The sequence below is a fragment of the Ursus arctos genome, unplaced genomic scaffold (assembly GCF_023065955.2).
Source record: "Ursus arctos isolate Adak ecotype North America unplaced genomic scaffold, UrsArc2.0 scaffold_37, whole genome shotgun sequence".
In the NCBI taxonomy this organism is placed as follows: domain Eukaryota; kingdom Metazoa; phylum Chordata; class Mammalia; order Carnivora; family Ursidae; genus Ursus; species Ursus arctos.
In genome coordinates this window covers 28,768,763-28,784,892 of record NW_026623053.1, presented here as the reverse complement: position 1 = coordinate 28,784,892, position 16,130 = coordinate 28,768,763, and the positions used below count along the sequence as shown (strand labels likewise).

At 41.4% G+C, this 16,130-nt stretch overlaps 1 protein-coding gene across 6 annotated transcripts in view; it reads left to right on the top strand.

Moving 5' to 3' along the window:
* The window catches only part of TRIM9 (tripartite motif containing 9), a 119,477-nt gene that overhangs the window by 80,061 nt on the left and 23,286 nt on the right, over positions 1–16,130 (top strand). For 3 of the 6 annotated variants that reach the window (XM_057306410.1, XM_057306408.1, XM_057306412.1), the window contains exons 4-7: positions 5,432–5,542; positions 6,667–6,820; positions 14,323–14,480; positions 15,913–16,051. In XM_057306410.1, the coding sequence (XP_057162393.1) occupies positions 5,432–5,542; positions 6,667–6,820; positions 14,323–14,480; positions 15,913–16,051 (562 nt within the window). The remainder of the gene's footprint in view (positions 1–5,431; positions 5,543–6,666; positions 6,821–14,322; positions 14,481–15,912; positions 16,052–16,130) is intronic. The other 3 variants (XM_057306411.1, XM_057306409.1, XM_057306413.1) reach the window with 1 other exon arrangement.

Here is a 16,130-nt window from a genome sequence, read left to right as displayed (position 1 = left end):
AGAATGTTAGTGTTTACTTAGACTAAAAATTCATTAGTGGTATCCCTGCAGACCCCATGATGAGAGAAAACAGTATGAGTGAAAGTATTTATTAAGAAGAATAAATAAAAATTTTAAAGAGCCACACGCACATAAGATGGAGAGGTGAATGGAGGTAGAGGAAGGTGTCAAGGTCAAATTGGGTAAGATAAGGAAATTCACTTTAATTAACTTCAGTTCTTGCTGCTGGCTGTGTTACATGAGCTGAGTGGAGGGAAGAGATTGGTCTACTAGAGACGGGATGGGAAATGTAGTTGTGGATAGGCAGAACAGAATTTTACACTTGTATAAGCTATCACGGATTACTCTATGCTAGTGAAAATATTTGAGCATTCAGAAGGACACAGCAGTCCGTTCTCAAACTCACCTTTTCTGAGTAGGTGTCAGTGACATATCTTGACCCAAGGAATGACCTTAATAAATTTGCCACTTAACAAAATAAAAACGTTCAAGTGATCAATAGGACTTGCCATCCTGAACAGATGGGGACCGCTAATAAAATTGTGAAAGCCTTCCCTGAAACTATGAACTAAAGATTACTTCATTGTCCCCAGAGAGCTGGTTTAGGCCATAATGCAGATGAAAGCGGGAAGATTGTTTCCCAGTCCCTGTTTGTGTCATTCTTGCAACTTGCACATTTCCTTCCTAAGAAAAGGAACTGTTAACTCCAGCCAGCTGCAAACATGGTGCGAATGGTTTCTCTGGAGCCTCAGAGCAACTGCGCAGAAATGTGGAACTCAAAGAAAAAGTGACGTGGCCTGGCTTCCCAGGAATTGTTTTCCCAAAAAATAAAACAAGAGATGAATAATAATAGTAGTAGAAATAACACAGAGTGAAGAAGGTAACAAGTAAGAGAGCTGATAAAAACACTCAACTAGAGAAAAAATATTTATACTCTTAGAAGATCTAATTATTTGGCTGATTTCCATAGGATGGAAAATCTTGCCAAATTAATTCAGAAACTAGATGTCAATTACAACACACCCAAAAGTGCTGCTTCTGGGAACCCTGTAGTTTAATTTTTAGCAGTGATTTTTATCACAGGCTTTTGGGATCATTGTGAAATGGTTGATTAAAATGTAAAAAGATGGGCCAAAATCCATTGTTGCAACAGTGAGAGTTGAGAGCCAGGAACTTAGGGATATTGAGTCCTTCCAAGAAGCTTGAACGATGGAATACAGGAGCCAATGGCAAAGCCCCTCTGAAAGTCACCAACTCTTTACTACAGTGAAGCTTCTTACAAGTCGTTGGAGAGCCCCAACATTCAGACACTCCTTTGGCATCAAATGAATCTTGCTTAAGAAGGAAGTTTATAGAAGCAGACATGGAATTTTATGAGGCTTAATTACATATTTATTTCAGTACATTTAGGTCATAAAATTATCATTGATCTGAATGCTCTGGGAAATAAAAACGACAGTTCAAGTCTATTTTGCCTCAGCAGCAGACTCACTTTGGGTTACAATGCCCAGATCTAGTCTGTGCTTGTTATTCACACTTGAACACCAGTCAGTTATGCATGCTCAGTCCTAGGACAGATGCCATTTGGATAGTGATTGCCGACTGCTGAGGCTTCTGCTATCTAGAAGCATTGATGCACTGGCTACCAAAATATCAGAACATTTTCTGGGAACAATTTAGTTATACCTAAGATAGCAGAGAGTAGCATATTAGCTGTAGGTCACCTGTCCTGGGTTTTTTAATATATTTTGGGTGTTTGGTGGTTTTCCCCCCTAAGAAGCAGAAACTTAACCTTCCTGTTTACTTTTTATTAAAAAAAAATAAAATAATTTGCATTCCACAAGCCCAGACCAACAGATAGGGGTGGTGGTTTGACAGAATACTAGATGTCAGAAGAAAATAAGTCAATCACTGAATTTTAAATTTGATCTCCCCTCTCCCCTCCAAAAATCACAAAACAATCTTCACATTAAAGTTGGTTTCTTTCACCAATTCTGATATGGAGATTTTAAATCCTACACTTTTTTAAAATTTTTAATTTTATTAAAAGTGAAAAAGTGGTAATAAATCATCTGTCAAAAAATTAGGAGACTCCATAGAGCCAAAACAATCGTGTAAAAGGACAGAACTGGAGTTCTCACGCTTCCTGATTACATAACTTAACAGCCACGCTACAATAATGAAAACAGTATGATTTTTGACAAGGGTGCCAAGACCATTCAGTGGGGAAAGGGCAGTTTTACAACAAATGACACCAGAAAAACTGGCTATCCACATGCCAAAGAATGAAGTTGGACCATTACCTAACACCATATACAAAAATTAACTCAAAATGGACCAAAGACCTAAACTTAAGAACTGAAAGTATAGAACTCTTAGATGAAAACACAGGGCAAATGCTTCACGACACTGGATTTGGCAGTAATTTCTTGGATATTGCACCAAAGGCACAAGGGACAAAGGAAAAGGTAGACAAATTGGACTTCATGAAAATTTATAAATTTTGTGCATCAAAAGCAAAAAAACAAACAACCCAATTAAAAAACAGGCAATGGACTTGAATAGACATTTATCCACAGGAGATATACAAATGGCCAATAAGCATATGAAAAGACGCTCAGCATCACTAGTCATTAGGGAAATGCAAATCAAAACCACAATGAGATGCCACTTCACACCCATTAGAATGGCTATTATTATTTTTTTAAAAAAAGATAGTAATAAGTGTTGGTGAGGATGTGGAGAAATTGGAACCCTTGTGCATTGCTAATGAGAATATAAAATGGTGCAGCTGCTACAGAAAACAGTATGATGATTTCTCAAAAAACTAAAGTAGAATTACCATATAATCCAGCAATTCCACTTCAGGGTATATACCCAAAAGAAGTGAAACACTTTCACAGATACTTGTATACCCACATTCATAACAGCTTTATCCACAATAGCCAAAGGTAGAAGCAACCCAAGTGTCCATCAATGGATGAATGGATAAACAATATGTGGTATGTACTTACAATGGAATATTATTCGGTCTTAAAAGGAAGGAAATTCACGAGTGCCTGGGTGGCACAGTCAGTTAAGCTTCTGACTCTTGGTTTCTGCTCAGGTTGCGATCACAGGCCCTGCATTGGGCTCTGTGCTGAGCATGAAGACTGCTTGCGTTTCTCTCTCCCTCTCCCTTTGCCCCTCTTGCTCATGGTCTCTCTCTCCCTAAAACAAATAAATCTTTAAAAAAAAGGAAGGAAATTTTGACATCAGCTACAACATGTATAAACTTTGAAGACATCATGCTAAATGAAATTCGCTAGTCACAAAAGAACAAATACTGTATGATTCCACTTACATGGAGTCCTGGAGTAGTCAAATCCATAGAGACAGAAAGTAGAATGGTGTTGTTGCCAGGGGCCAGTGGGGAGGGAAGAATAGAGAGTTATTGTTTAATGGGTACAAAGTTTTAGTTTGGAAAGATAAAAACAATTCTGGAAATGGATGGTGATGACAGTTGCACAACAATATGAATGTATTTAATGCCACAGAATTATCTAATTAAAAATAGCTAAGGTTGGGACACGTGAGTGGCTCAGTCAGTTAAGCATCTGCCTTTGGCTCAGGTCGTGGTCCCGGGGTCCTGGATTGAGTCCCATGTCAGCCTCCCTGCTAAGTGGGGAGCCTGCTTCTCCCTCTCCTCCCTGCTCGTTCTCTCTCTCTCTCTCACTGTCACTATCTCTCTCTCAAATAAATAAATAAAATATTTTTTAAAAAAGAGCTAAAATTGTAAATTTTATGTTATGTATATTTTATCACAATAAAAAAAAAATGAGAAACACACACCAGCAATAATAAATGGATGAATTGTCAAAAAAAATTAGGAGGAATTTAAATGTACAAAAATAGAGGAACAGGAATGATTAATTAGTTATGATAACCCACTCAGTGCGATATTTATGGAGCCAGTAACATCTATTGATGGTGGCAACATGTAAAATGCCTATGGTATAGTGTTAAGTGGGAAGGAGGTAAAATTGTCACATATTATGATTGCAACTATAAATATATCTAGCTCAAGGATGAAACCTAAAAGGAAATATCAAAATGCTTTAAAAATTTGCATTAGAATGGTGAGATGACTGCTTTTTTTGTCTATTTTCCAACTGTTTTTTGAAAGTAGATGTAATAATCTTTAATGGAAAATGTAAAATCAAAACTGAAAAGGAACAAAGAAAAAGCTTTTTTTCAATAATTATTATTAAAACTCCTTTTAGTTATTATTTATAAAATCCAGAAGGCTGGATACTTTTGAGGCTTTTGCAAAGTAGTATAAATATCAAGGATGTAAGTAATTGACGTTCCTAGAAAACTTGTTCCACTCTAGCCTCAGAAACCACTTCAGGGGGGCGCCTGGGTGGCACAGCGGTTAAGCGTCTGCCTTCGGCTCAGGGCGTGATCCCGGCGTTATGGGATCGAGCCCCACATCAGGCTCTTCTGCTATGAGCCTGCTTCTTCCTCTCCCACTCCCCCTGCTTGTGTTCCCTCTCTCGCTGGCTGTCTCTATCTCTGTCGAATAAATAAATAAAATCTTAAAAAAAAAAAAAAGAAACCACTTCAGGATTTGGGTTACTGAGCAGAGGACATGGAAAATGAGCATATTCGAAGAAAGAAACTTTCCAAGGACTGTCGTGTTTGACACTGGGCAAAGACAGCTTCCCAGAGGCAGAAACTACACATTCAGAGAGATGCCTTTCTAGGGTAAAGCAGACTCGCAGCACGGTAGAGAGCCTTTCAAACTGCTCTCCCACGGGCGCCTGGGCGGCTCAGTCAGTTAAGCGTTTGCCTTCAGCTCAGGTCATGATCCCAGGGTCCTGGGATCCAGCCCCGCATCGCTCGCTGATCAGCAGGGAGTCTACTTCTCCCTCTCCCTCTGCTGCTCCCCCTGCTCATTCTCTCTCGCTCTCTCATTGTCTAAATAAATAAATAAAAATCTTTAAAAAAAAAACAAAACAAAAAACTGCTCTCCCAAATGAGGCAGTGACTGCTTCTAAGTGAGTTATACTCAAAACTTAACTCTGCGTCCATCTTTGGCTTCCTTGCTGTCATTAGCTCATTGTCTTTCCCCATCCCACCATCCACTCAGGGAGAAGAATCAGAATGAGAAAGAATTGGGGTCAGATGGGGACGTTTGCTCTTTAGAAGAGAGGCACAGGGTGGGAGCGGGTGGGTGATTGTTCACAGAACAGAAGCTGCAGCCACACCTCGGGTTACTCAGCTCCTCGTAGACTCTCCAGGACCTCCCACTTAGAACAGCTCACAGTACCAGCTTCCGGGAAGATGGGGAGCAAGGGAAGCCTGAGGAAGACGTCCCTTCAGGCACCACAGTTTGCTGCTTTTTCATCCTGTGCCACTTTGGACCATTCTGTTCTCTCATCAATCCTAGGTGGTTCGAGATCAGATCTCTCACTGCACAGTAAAATTGCGCCAGACCACAGGTCTCATGGAGTACTGCCTGGAGGTCATTAAGGAAAATGATCCTAGTGGCTTTTTGCAGGTAAGTGCCAACTAGTTTCTACTTCAGATTCTCAGTGTCCCATGAAACTCAGTCTACAGCGCCACAGCCAGACTCCCCGCAGCCCTTGCTGAGCATGGATCCCTCCACAATGGAACCCACCTTCACACTGCCATGCACATGTGGGCACCAGCAAAACTCCACTGACTTCCTGAAAGTCTCTGCCACCATGTGCTACAAGATTGAGAAGCATATGGGCTTCTGAAAATTTGTTTTTGTTCATGTTTAATCATGAAAATGTAATTCCCTGTAAGTTCCTCCAAAGCAGAGTTACTGCCTTGCCTAAGAACTGGGTCCCTTTCCACTAATATCTTGGACAGCGTTGTCAGCTAGAAATGTCTAAATATGCAAGGCTTTCACCTTCTTGACAGTTTCTACCAGCCAATTAATCAGTGATTTCCCAAATAAAGTGAAATGTTTTCATTCCTTGGATTTCTCATGATTTTTTCAGTGTTGATTGTTTTAATGAGATGTGATGATGTCAGCTGAATTTTACTTAAGTTTTGATCTCAATGATTAAGGGAGCTTTTATTAAAGAATACATAGATTCCTTCCAATTTGCATTTTATCAAACTGGCCAAGAGTGACAAAGGAGATTAAATAAAAGAAATGAAAGAGTTCTCTATCAAAGAATAAAGTGATACAGAAGATGATGGGCTTAAAGTGTAAGAAATTCCACTTTACAGATTACCATATGCAGCCTCTCTAAACTATTTTATAAAACTCATTCCAAGCATTGACAGAATACCCACACCTCCTCTTAGAAACTTAGGGCTTTTAGTTCTACTAAAATTAACTGACCACCAACATATTATTTAATGTTGTTGGCTTTTAGCTGATTAGTCATAAAGAGCATTAGCATATATCCAGGTTTCCATTAGAGCAGTTTACAGCTGCTAACTATTTATAGTGGCTCCCTCTGACTCACGAAACCACCCAGGTTTGCATGGGTGACCCTTGTCTTAATAGGCTTCTCACTGCCCACATGGAGACAGGAGAGGTATGAGTCCCAAGTGGCTTGGTGATGCCCCCGGAGAGTGGAGGGGCGGTGCTCTGCGTCCAGGGTGGTGGTATATTTCTTAGGCTGTGGCCTTTGATGTGATTAGATCTCCGACGCCCTCATAAGGAGAGTGCACCTGACTGAGGACCAGTGGGGGAAAGGCACGCTCACTCCCAGGATGACCACGGACTTTGACCTGAGTCTGGACAACAGTCCTCTGCTGCAATCCATTCACCAGCTCGACTTCGTGCAGATGAAAGGTGCGTGTCTGCGTCCCCCAAATAGAGCAACATCCCGAGCGGGTGCTGGTGCCTGAAGCGGGATCGAGGCTTTGTGCTAGACTGCAGCAAACAAAAGGCAGCTGGCAGGTTTCTAAATCACCTAAGAGGTAGGGAAGTAAACACACACAATAGTACAAAAGTCTGGAGTGGCTCCTAGCTTATCATGTAGCCAGGTGACCTACCTCTCAGAAAGCCAGATAAATTCAGGTAAACTCAATGCTTGCCTCTTTAAGAATCTTAAGACATGTCAGAAGCCCAGCATCAGGGAATAGCTGACATTAAAAAAAAAAAGATATGGAGATAGAGACCACATCAGTGTACATAAATAAAATCTCGTTACAGAAAATAACCCAGCAATATTGATATAAATCAAACCAGTCCAGAATTGAAATGACTACTATCATGGATAGGTGGTGAGCGAATGGTTGAGCCCGAATTAGTGGGAATTTGAGAGGGTCAGTGTTGACCTGCCAACACTGGTCAGGAAAATGCAAGCCTGGTTACCGAAGGGTAATGAAGGTTTGAAATAAATTTTAACTTTTTAAAGTTAAATGTGATTTATGTGATTAAGGGATATGCAAGGTCTCCGAGATTTTTTGGGTGGCTGGGGGAAGTGCAAGTACCTAAAATTATCTTAAGGAAAATAACTCTTTCAAAGAAAAATAAAAAGCCAACCATGCAATGATATTTTTATGGCAGTGTAAGTAATATCCATTGGAAGAATATTCTTTTTTTAACTTTCATGTTGAAATATTTATACATTCACAGGAAGTTGCAAAAATAGTAAGGAGAGGTCCTGTGTACCTGTAGCCCAGTTTCCATCAATGGTTCCATCTTGCATAACTATCATCATATATCAAAACCAGGAAACGAGGGGCGCCTGGGTGGTTCAGTTGGTTAAGCATCTGACTCTTGATCTCAGCTCAGGTCTTGATCTCAGGGTTGTGAGTTCAAGCCCCACATTGGGCTCTACACCCACCATGGAACCCACTTAAAAAAAAACAAAACAGGAATTAACATTGGTACAGTGTATATGTATCACTCTGTGCCATTTTGTCAGGTGTGTAGAGTCATCTAACCATTGCTGCAATCAAGATACCACCATAGAGACCTCCCTCATGCTACCCCATTATGGCCATATAGTCATACCTACACCCCTTCCCTCCGCCATTGCCAATCCCTGGCAACTACCTATCTCTTCTTCATCTCTGTAATTTTGTCACTTTCTAATCTTTTTTAAAACTGAAGAAATTGATTTGCTCTTTGCTTCTCCCAATTTAAGCAGGCACCTAATAAAGGACTTAGAATTTAGTGCTTTAAAATTTTTGTTTTTAAGTAAAATCTACGTACTTCCTTTTATCAGACAGAGAAAAGCACCTAAGCCAGCAAGTTTTAGGGCTCTGCACTTACGACTCACATCACAGCTAAACTCCTCCGTGTACCTTGTGCAGGTATCTCTCTCATCCCTTTCATGGATTTTGCTCTTTCATTTTCAGTTTTCCCATTTTCCGTTTATTATGTATTGCTTTGGGATGATGCCTTAATTGATTTTTAGAGTAAAGAGTATATAGATTGTTAATAAAGGTATTTTGTTGCCCTAACAAAAATATTTAGCATTTCCTGACTGTTCACCCAACCAGATACTCTCCTAAGTGCTTCACGTGGATTAATGCAATTTATTCTCACAGCCCTAGTCGGCGTCTGAGGAAACTGAGGCACAGGAAGTCTGGACACCTTGCCTGAATTCACACAGCTAGTGAATGTCAGGGCAGGGGTTCAAAGCCAGGGAGCAACGTTCCAGACCCTGCACCTGCAGCTTCCAGTTTGTGCTATAACGTTAGTGCCTTATGAACTGGATCTTCACGGAATAACTGAACCCCTCTCTTAAACTTAAGACATTTAACTTTCTGTTGCAGCACGTCTTTTTGGCTGCTTAAAATGTTTTCCTTAATACCCCATGGTGGTCTGTGAAATACAGCCGTCCGAGTAATATATGGAACCCCAGGTAAATTCCCCTAAATCAGCCTCTCTCTGATCCAGTTCTCCCAGTGAGGTAAAATCATTGAAAGGTTATGTCACAAATAGCTCAGAGGAGAAAATATGTCGCAAAAGGGCAATGGAAGGGCTTTTGGTGGAAGGGAAAAAAAACAAGCCAACCCAGTTAGCCTTAGTGATGGAGCAGGTAGAGGGGAAAAGCCTCAGGGCTTTGAACTGCTTTCAGCGGCTGAGGGATCCCTCTCCTCCCCCATTTGCTGTCCTTCTGAATCATGTCCATCTGCCCAGAGTGGAGCCCAGGCCAACTGGCGGGAGAGGACAATTGTGTTGGAATGAACAGGCCCTTCATCTGGTGTGGGAACTGCAGCCTCAAGTGCTGTGCCTCACAGACCCCGTCCCTAAAGCAGTGTCCCTTGGCCGTCTAAGGCTCCCACAGACATATGTGTGAACGTGGCTGTGTGTCCACTCCACCAAAGTCTGTACACGCGGCCGAGGAGGCCACGCACTCTCACAGACAAAACGCAGAACACAGAGCAAAAATTTACCCGAACACAAAATGATCCAACAGTTATTTACGAAGTTCATCTAACAGGCCATTTGGGAGGAGTCTGGATTATTCCATTTTCGTCCTTTTCTTTTTAACACTTCATATTAATTTAATTTACTGCTGATTAGTATCCTTCTGCAGAGTTAATTTATATGCTTTGCTTTGTGCTCGTTAAGTTTAATTAATTCAGTGAGAGCCAGGTCCTCTTCAGGCTCTAAATAATTTTTATGTGTTTTCAGTGGAAAGCAAAAGCCAAGAGGTCATGACGCAATAGAACTTGACTGGCTGTACTTAAGACTCCTGCTGGCCTCTTTGATAGCTGCTAGCATACACAACTGTGCGGGGTGTGGTGTTAGACGATGTTTTTCCTTAGGCTATGCTTGGTCAGTTCAATACACTGCACTTTCACAGCTTGTCAGTAAAAATATCTCAAGAAACTGTGCCCCCCAAATCCATGTAAGAATGGCCAAAATTTAAATAGCATTGGGAACAGAGCTAAAGTAATCTGACCAGTAATACAATACGTGTACTTCAGTATATGCCTTCTAATTATGCTAAGCAGATTACAGTGGGAAGTTAAAATATTTTCAAAACTACTTAAAATTTGCATTTAAAGTTCTGACTCAAACTAACAACAAAAATATCTGTTCATTTCTTGACTGGAAATTCTAGCATCTCTCTGGTTTTGGAATTTCATCTCAGATGCTTTTTTTTTCTTGTTATCAAAGAAGATAGGTCTGTTGCTGTTTTTTAAACGTTTCCAGTTGGGCCAGCTACTATTCAGCCAGAAAATTGTTCTCTTATGAGCTAAGGATTTAACTGATCTGCTCTTTCTGATTCTGTATCACCCTCAAGCAACTGAAATCTAAGTGGAGAAGGCCAGTAGCTTCTTTGTTCAAACAGCCCCAGAAAAATATTGTCCCAGAATTGTTTTAAGTATAGAAAGTGCCCCGAGATTCGTGAGTCAGTGCTGAAAAGAAATGCCAGCATACGAAAGAGTGACCTAATGCTCCCCCAAGCCTTTTTAGCACGTAGACCAATGGCTGTTAATCCCGTAAGTGCCTCTCCTCACCTAAGAACACATTTATCTTTATGAACTCACGTCAAATGTAAGAGCCCTGAGTATGCACCAAGGTCGTGGGCAAGGTCGGCATGATGTGAACAGACCCTCTTATAAATCATGGAGAAAGAGTATGCAGAGGTTTGGCAGGGGTAGGGACGAGCACACGTGCTGACTCGCATATTGTCTGTTCACGCATGTGATCCGTTCGTGATTTGCAGGCCTGCAATGCCCACGTTCACATTTCTCAGTAGCAGTGTACAAATGAGAGCTTTGCAGAAACAGCTGATTGCTCCTCTAAAGTATAAACTTTCCTGAGACGCACTTGTGTTGTCCAGCCACCATAAAAAGGAGCGGCAGTCCACCAAGGAACGTTCAGACTAGATGACTCAGTAGCACTGCATTTCCAACCACCGTGGCTCTTATGGTGAAATATTTCTTTCTTTTATTTTGCAATTTTTTAAGTATGGTTGCCACCCAACCACAGGTGGACAACACAGTGATTCGATAAATTGATACATTATGCTATGTATGGTGAAATATTTCGTTAATCTGTACCAACAAGTCTCAGGGAAATTTATTACTCACATTACAGGAAGCAAAAGGAAACCTTCCTCTTGGAATCAGGCGCAGGGACTTCTCTCTAGGACACTATTACTACACACCAGACTGGAGAGGCAGCGTAGTGCAATTAAGCACACAACCCCTTGGGGCCAGCCTGCTGTGCATCAGAGCCCGGCTCTGCCACTTAGCAGCCATGAAAATTGTTTCAGTTTCCTCATCTACCAACAAGAGATAATAACAGCACCTGTTCTTGTGGGGTTGCTGTGAAAATCACATGAGTGACTACATGTAAAACCTCTCACCACACTGCCAGGCATTCAGGAAGTGCTCAAAAACCATCACCCACCATTAGTTTCCACGTCCCGGGGCGCGGAGGCTGTGCGTCCTTACATGTCCTCACCACGCTCCTGTGACTTTTCACAGAGGAATCCTGCATCGTGGTGAGTGTTCACAATCGGCAGGATTTGAAAAAAAATATTAAATGAATATGAAAAATGTAAGCTATACTTAGAACAAGAATGGCCTTAAAAAGTTAAAGACATTTGAAAACGTTAAGAAGACACTGTTGCAGAATTTAATTTTAAGCCGAGGTTCCACTAGTCCCCTTCAAGGAAGTCAATAAGAACAGTTGCCCTTTGCAACTAAGAAGAGAATTTTTAGCCTGAAGTTTGATTTTATGGGCTAAAAGAATGCTAAGCAATAGACTTCTGATAAGGTCAGGAGAAACTGGTTCTTTAGGAAAAACAAAGACATCCAAGAATGATGGTGAAAGTATTACAATTAAGACAGCTACAGCAGCCCAATGACAGAAGTTTTAATAAAATAAAAATTTCTTAGAGTTCAGTCCAGGAACTGTGATGCTATCCATTTCCAAACCACAAATAATAAGCTAATTTGAAAACACTTTGGATTCTTATAGACCATTTATTTTATACCTAATAAAGTGAAATAGGGTAATGTTAACACCCGCTGTAAAATCCGTTTTTCTAAAATGTCAGCCTTAGTCTTTGTTAATGAGGCTGTAATTTTGTTACATTTGCCTTTTATATGGAACATCACTTCGGGGTAAATAAGGAAACAGAAAAAATAATTCTGAGCACATCAAGAAATAGATTTAGAGACGCAAATGTCTCTGTTTCTTCATTTTTGTTTTTTCTCTCTCTCTCTTTTTCCCTCCCTCTCTCTCTCTCCCCCCTCCCTCATTTCACTTTTTTGTTTGCTTAATTTGTTTAAATTCTGGACAATATTAAAACCTGAAGATTAATGAGTGATTAGACTTTTCATTATCTTTTTGGTCTTTTAAATTGTATCCACTGAGGACTTACAAATGAAGTTTCCATGTTTTAATTACACATGACACCATGTATTTCAATTAATCTGTTAATTATACCTATGTCTATACGAGGAAATTTGAGTTTCTTATTGGAGATTGCAAGCATTTGCAGGATTCAAGTTGAAACCATCTTGTGATCTTATTCTTTAATTTTAAAATTGATGAAATGTAGACTTGCCTGAAACACGAACAAAGGAAAATGAAGATTGATAAGAGCTAATGAAATAAAGAGGGTCCAAGGGGTAGGTTGTTTTATGGTACGCTCTGATTCATAAGGACAGCTCAGAGCAAATATCCCCCTGGGGAAAATCATTCCAGGTCTCTAGAAGCCCTTTGAAGAACAGTTTGCTTAAACTTATCATCATTTACTCCACGGTTAATATGTTAAAATTTATTATTTTTGTAAGGGAAAATTTTTAATGACCAAGTAGTCTCCTAATACATGATGACCTAATGTTAACCCTCCAATTACAACTCTTAGGTGATGCCTGCTCGTGGGTAGATAATTATTAGGAGTTATGTCTTCTCTCTCCCCACCTTCCCATCCGGTCCTTTAGCCTCTTTCTTGAACAAGGCAATGAATCTATCTCCTTCCCTCCAGTTCCAGATGTTCGGGGACCTCTGAGGCTATAGAAGCCACTCTTCTCTCATAAGACCAGCTGGACTCTATGCCACTGAAACATGATTTCCCTCCTAAACTCACCCCTCCAATTACCTGCTCATAATTTTGATGTCGTTGTGTTTGATCTAGTAACTCAGGCATGGTTTTCTTGCATCAAAGTCTTTTCTTAAGTCTAGTTGACCTGCCTCACCTTCGCATCTCTTGTGTTATGATCACTGCTATTGTTTTCTAGATTACTCACCATAGAACCTATTTCCTAAACTGCTGCTAAATAAACCATCTTTGTGGTTGAGGTGATGGCAGGGAGCAGATAATTTGATGCATGACACAGAGTCCAATTTTGGTACAGCATACCAGGTGTTCTGTAATTAACATTTGTTCATTTAAATGTCTCTGGATGCGGTCCAAACTGTTCTCTCCTATTGTTAAAGGGCTACAAAAATAAATTAATGGTTTGGTGCTAAAAAAAATTTTTAAGCAGTTGGTAAAAACATTGCTCCCAAATACATACATTGAGTTCATATGTTAGGAACTGGGATCGTTTGTTACCTAACAGTTCTATGTGTGTGTGTCTGGAGGCTCAGCTGCTCTGCAGTTTAAAGTAATAGAAAAGGCTCCCAGCACAAAATGGGGCCAGGGGCATGTTGTGACTAGTAGTACTGTGACAGATTCTCACAAAGTCACAAGGACACCTTGACCCTCCCCTGCCGGGCCCCTTCTGCTCCCATACTACTCTCCGGGCTCACAGTTGGCTGTTCTGCACCTGCGGAGAATGGACCTGAGCTAGCAGAGCTACCTTGAAAGAATGAGGTCAAGTTCCTCAGAAGTTTCAAAATGGAGAAATCACTGTTTTTATGTTACTTAGTACTAAATTTTCAAAAATCCACTGTTGCGGCTACTTATGTGCACAAGACCTTGAGTAGAATCACTGGTAAAACAAACAAACTGCTCAGAATAGGTGGTTCCAAGTTTATACACAGGGCATCAAGACTCAGAACCAATTTTATGATACATTTTTTCAACCATGTTATGGTTACATGGGCTTTAGTGCACTGGGCTGAAAACCCTCCCCCAAATAAAACAGTTCCCTTACAGATGATGTCTTCAGTGCTCAAGGGGGTGAGAACAGAGCAATTGTCTCTGTTAAGGTAAGAAGTGACACCACGAGCTTGGGAAAAGGCAGCATAGTGGCTCAGGACCCAGTCCCATTCCTAGAGACTCTGGAAGGGATCCAGTTTGGGTCCCCCCTGGACTGGCTACCTAGTCGAGCCACATGTTGATCAGGGGGATGTTTCTCGTTCCAAGATCCTGAAGTGTTTGCAACTCAACAGAAGCCAGGGTTACACTAATTTCTGTTTAGCTTCCTCTCCAGTCCCAGCAACCCCCATCCTGCAGCTGGAGGAATGTTGTACCCACAACAACAGCGCCACGTTGTCCTGGAAACAGCCACCTCTGTCCACGGTGCCTGCTGAAGGCTACATTCTGGAGCTGGACGACGGCAACGGTGGTCAGTTCCGGGTAAGGAGAGAATCTGCTGCTTGTTAACCAAAGCCAGGGACCGCCTCAGAAGCCCCGTTGTGAGGTCTCAGGCCAAGCTTCCCCACCTCTTCTGAGGCCAGACCATCCTGGCAGGGTCTGCCTGCCCTTCAACTAAGGCCTGCATTCTCCTTGAACCGTCGAAGATGGACAAAGGAGTCTCTGAATGGAAACTGACCTCCCCTTAGGAAGAGAAAGCCCATGCAGGCCACAAGCTCTGAAGTCCAACTGCTTGCACTCAGATCTGGACTCCACCACTTAGCTGTCTGTGCCCATTTCTCACTTCTTTGAGCCTTCAGGACCTCATTTGTAAAATAGAGTGATAATAGTAACACGTCCCTCACGCCTTGTTGTTAAGAGTCAGATAATCCATATAAAATTCTTAGCATGCCAGGATCCCAGACCCCAATCTGTTTAGTATCCCACCAGAGTTATCATTTTAAGGCTGCACTTTGAATACAAATTATTTTTACTCATTACATCAGCATAATGTTGCAGAAGCCTACAGCTAGAGAGGGAGGCACATGCCTAACCTATGCTAAAGATGCATTATGCTACAATTTATTTTAAGCCTTTGAAATGTCATTCTTCCTCCCGCCCCTGTTTCCTCCCCCTTCCCGCTGCACTGCGATAAAACCTATACTCCTGTGACTTTGAGTGTAATCTTTGTGACAGTTCCTGAAGCTACTAGCGGAGTTATAGACACAGCATAGAGACCACCCTCATGTTTCCAAACCAGTTTTTACAAATCACACTGATGGATAAAGAGCTCGGTAGGTATAATATATATGTAAACGTCAAGTTAATAATAAGCATAATGCAACTATAAGCACCCAATTTTAATTTAATTTTTTAAGCCCTAACCATTCATTAAGGTGCAGGCCCATGTTAAATATAAGGCACTATGTTCGTCAGTTTGCACACATGACCTCCTTATGTGATCACCCTAACAACCTCATAAACTGGGTATTGTCCCCATTTTACAGATGAGGAAACTGAGACTTAAAAAGGTCAATTAGGGTCACCTGGGTGGCTCCGTTGGTTGAGTGTCCAACTCCTGGTTTTGGCTCAGGTCATGATCGCACGGGTCGTGAGATTGAGCCCCACATCAGGCCCCATGCTCAGCGGGGAGTTTTCTTGAGATTCTCTCTCCTTCTCTCCTTCTGCTTCTGCACCTCCCCTCCCCATGCTTGCTTGCTCTCTCTCTCTCTCTCTCTCTCAAATAATAAGTAAATAAATCTTTAAAAAAAATAAAAATAAAAAAGGTCAATTAAATGGCTTAGTATCTCATAGAATTTGAATACAGACCAGGCTGCCACCAAAATGCTTGCTCCTGACCACTGAGGAACACTGCCTCCCTCACCCCTCATGGGGGTTGGCGTTAAATGGTGGCCTGTTATTTGTTGACCCTCAGGAGGTGTATGTTGGAAAGGAGACGATGTGCACCGTGGACGGTCTTCACTTCAACAGCACATACAACGCTCGCATCAAGGCCTTCAACAAAACGGGAGTCAGCCAGTACAGCAAGACCCTGGTCCTCCAAACGTCTGAGGGTAAGGCCCTTCAGCAGTATCCCTCAGAGCGAGAACTGCAAGGCATCTAAAGTGGCTGGCAAGCCCGGAGGTAACCCCA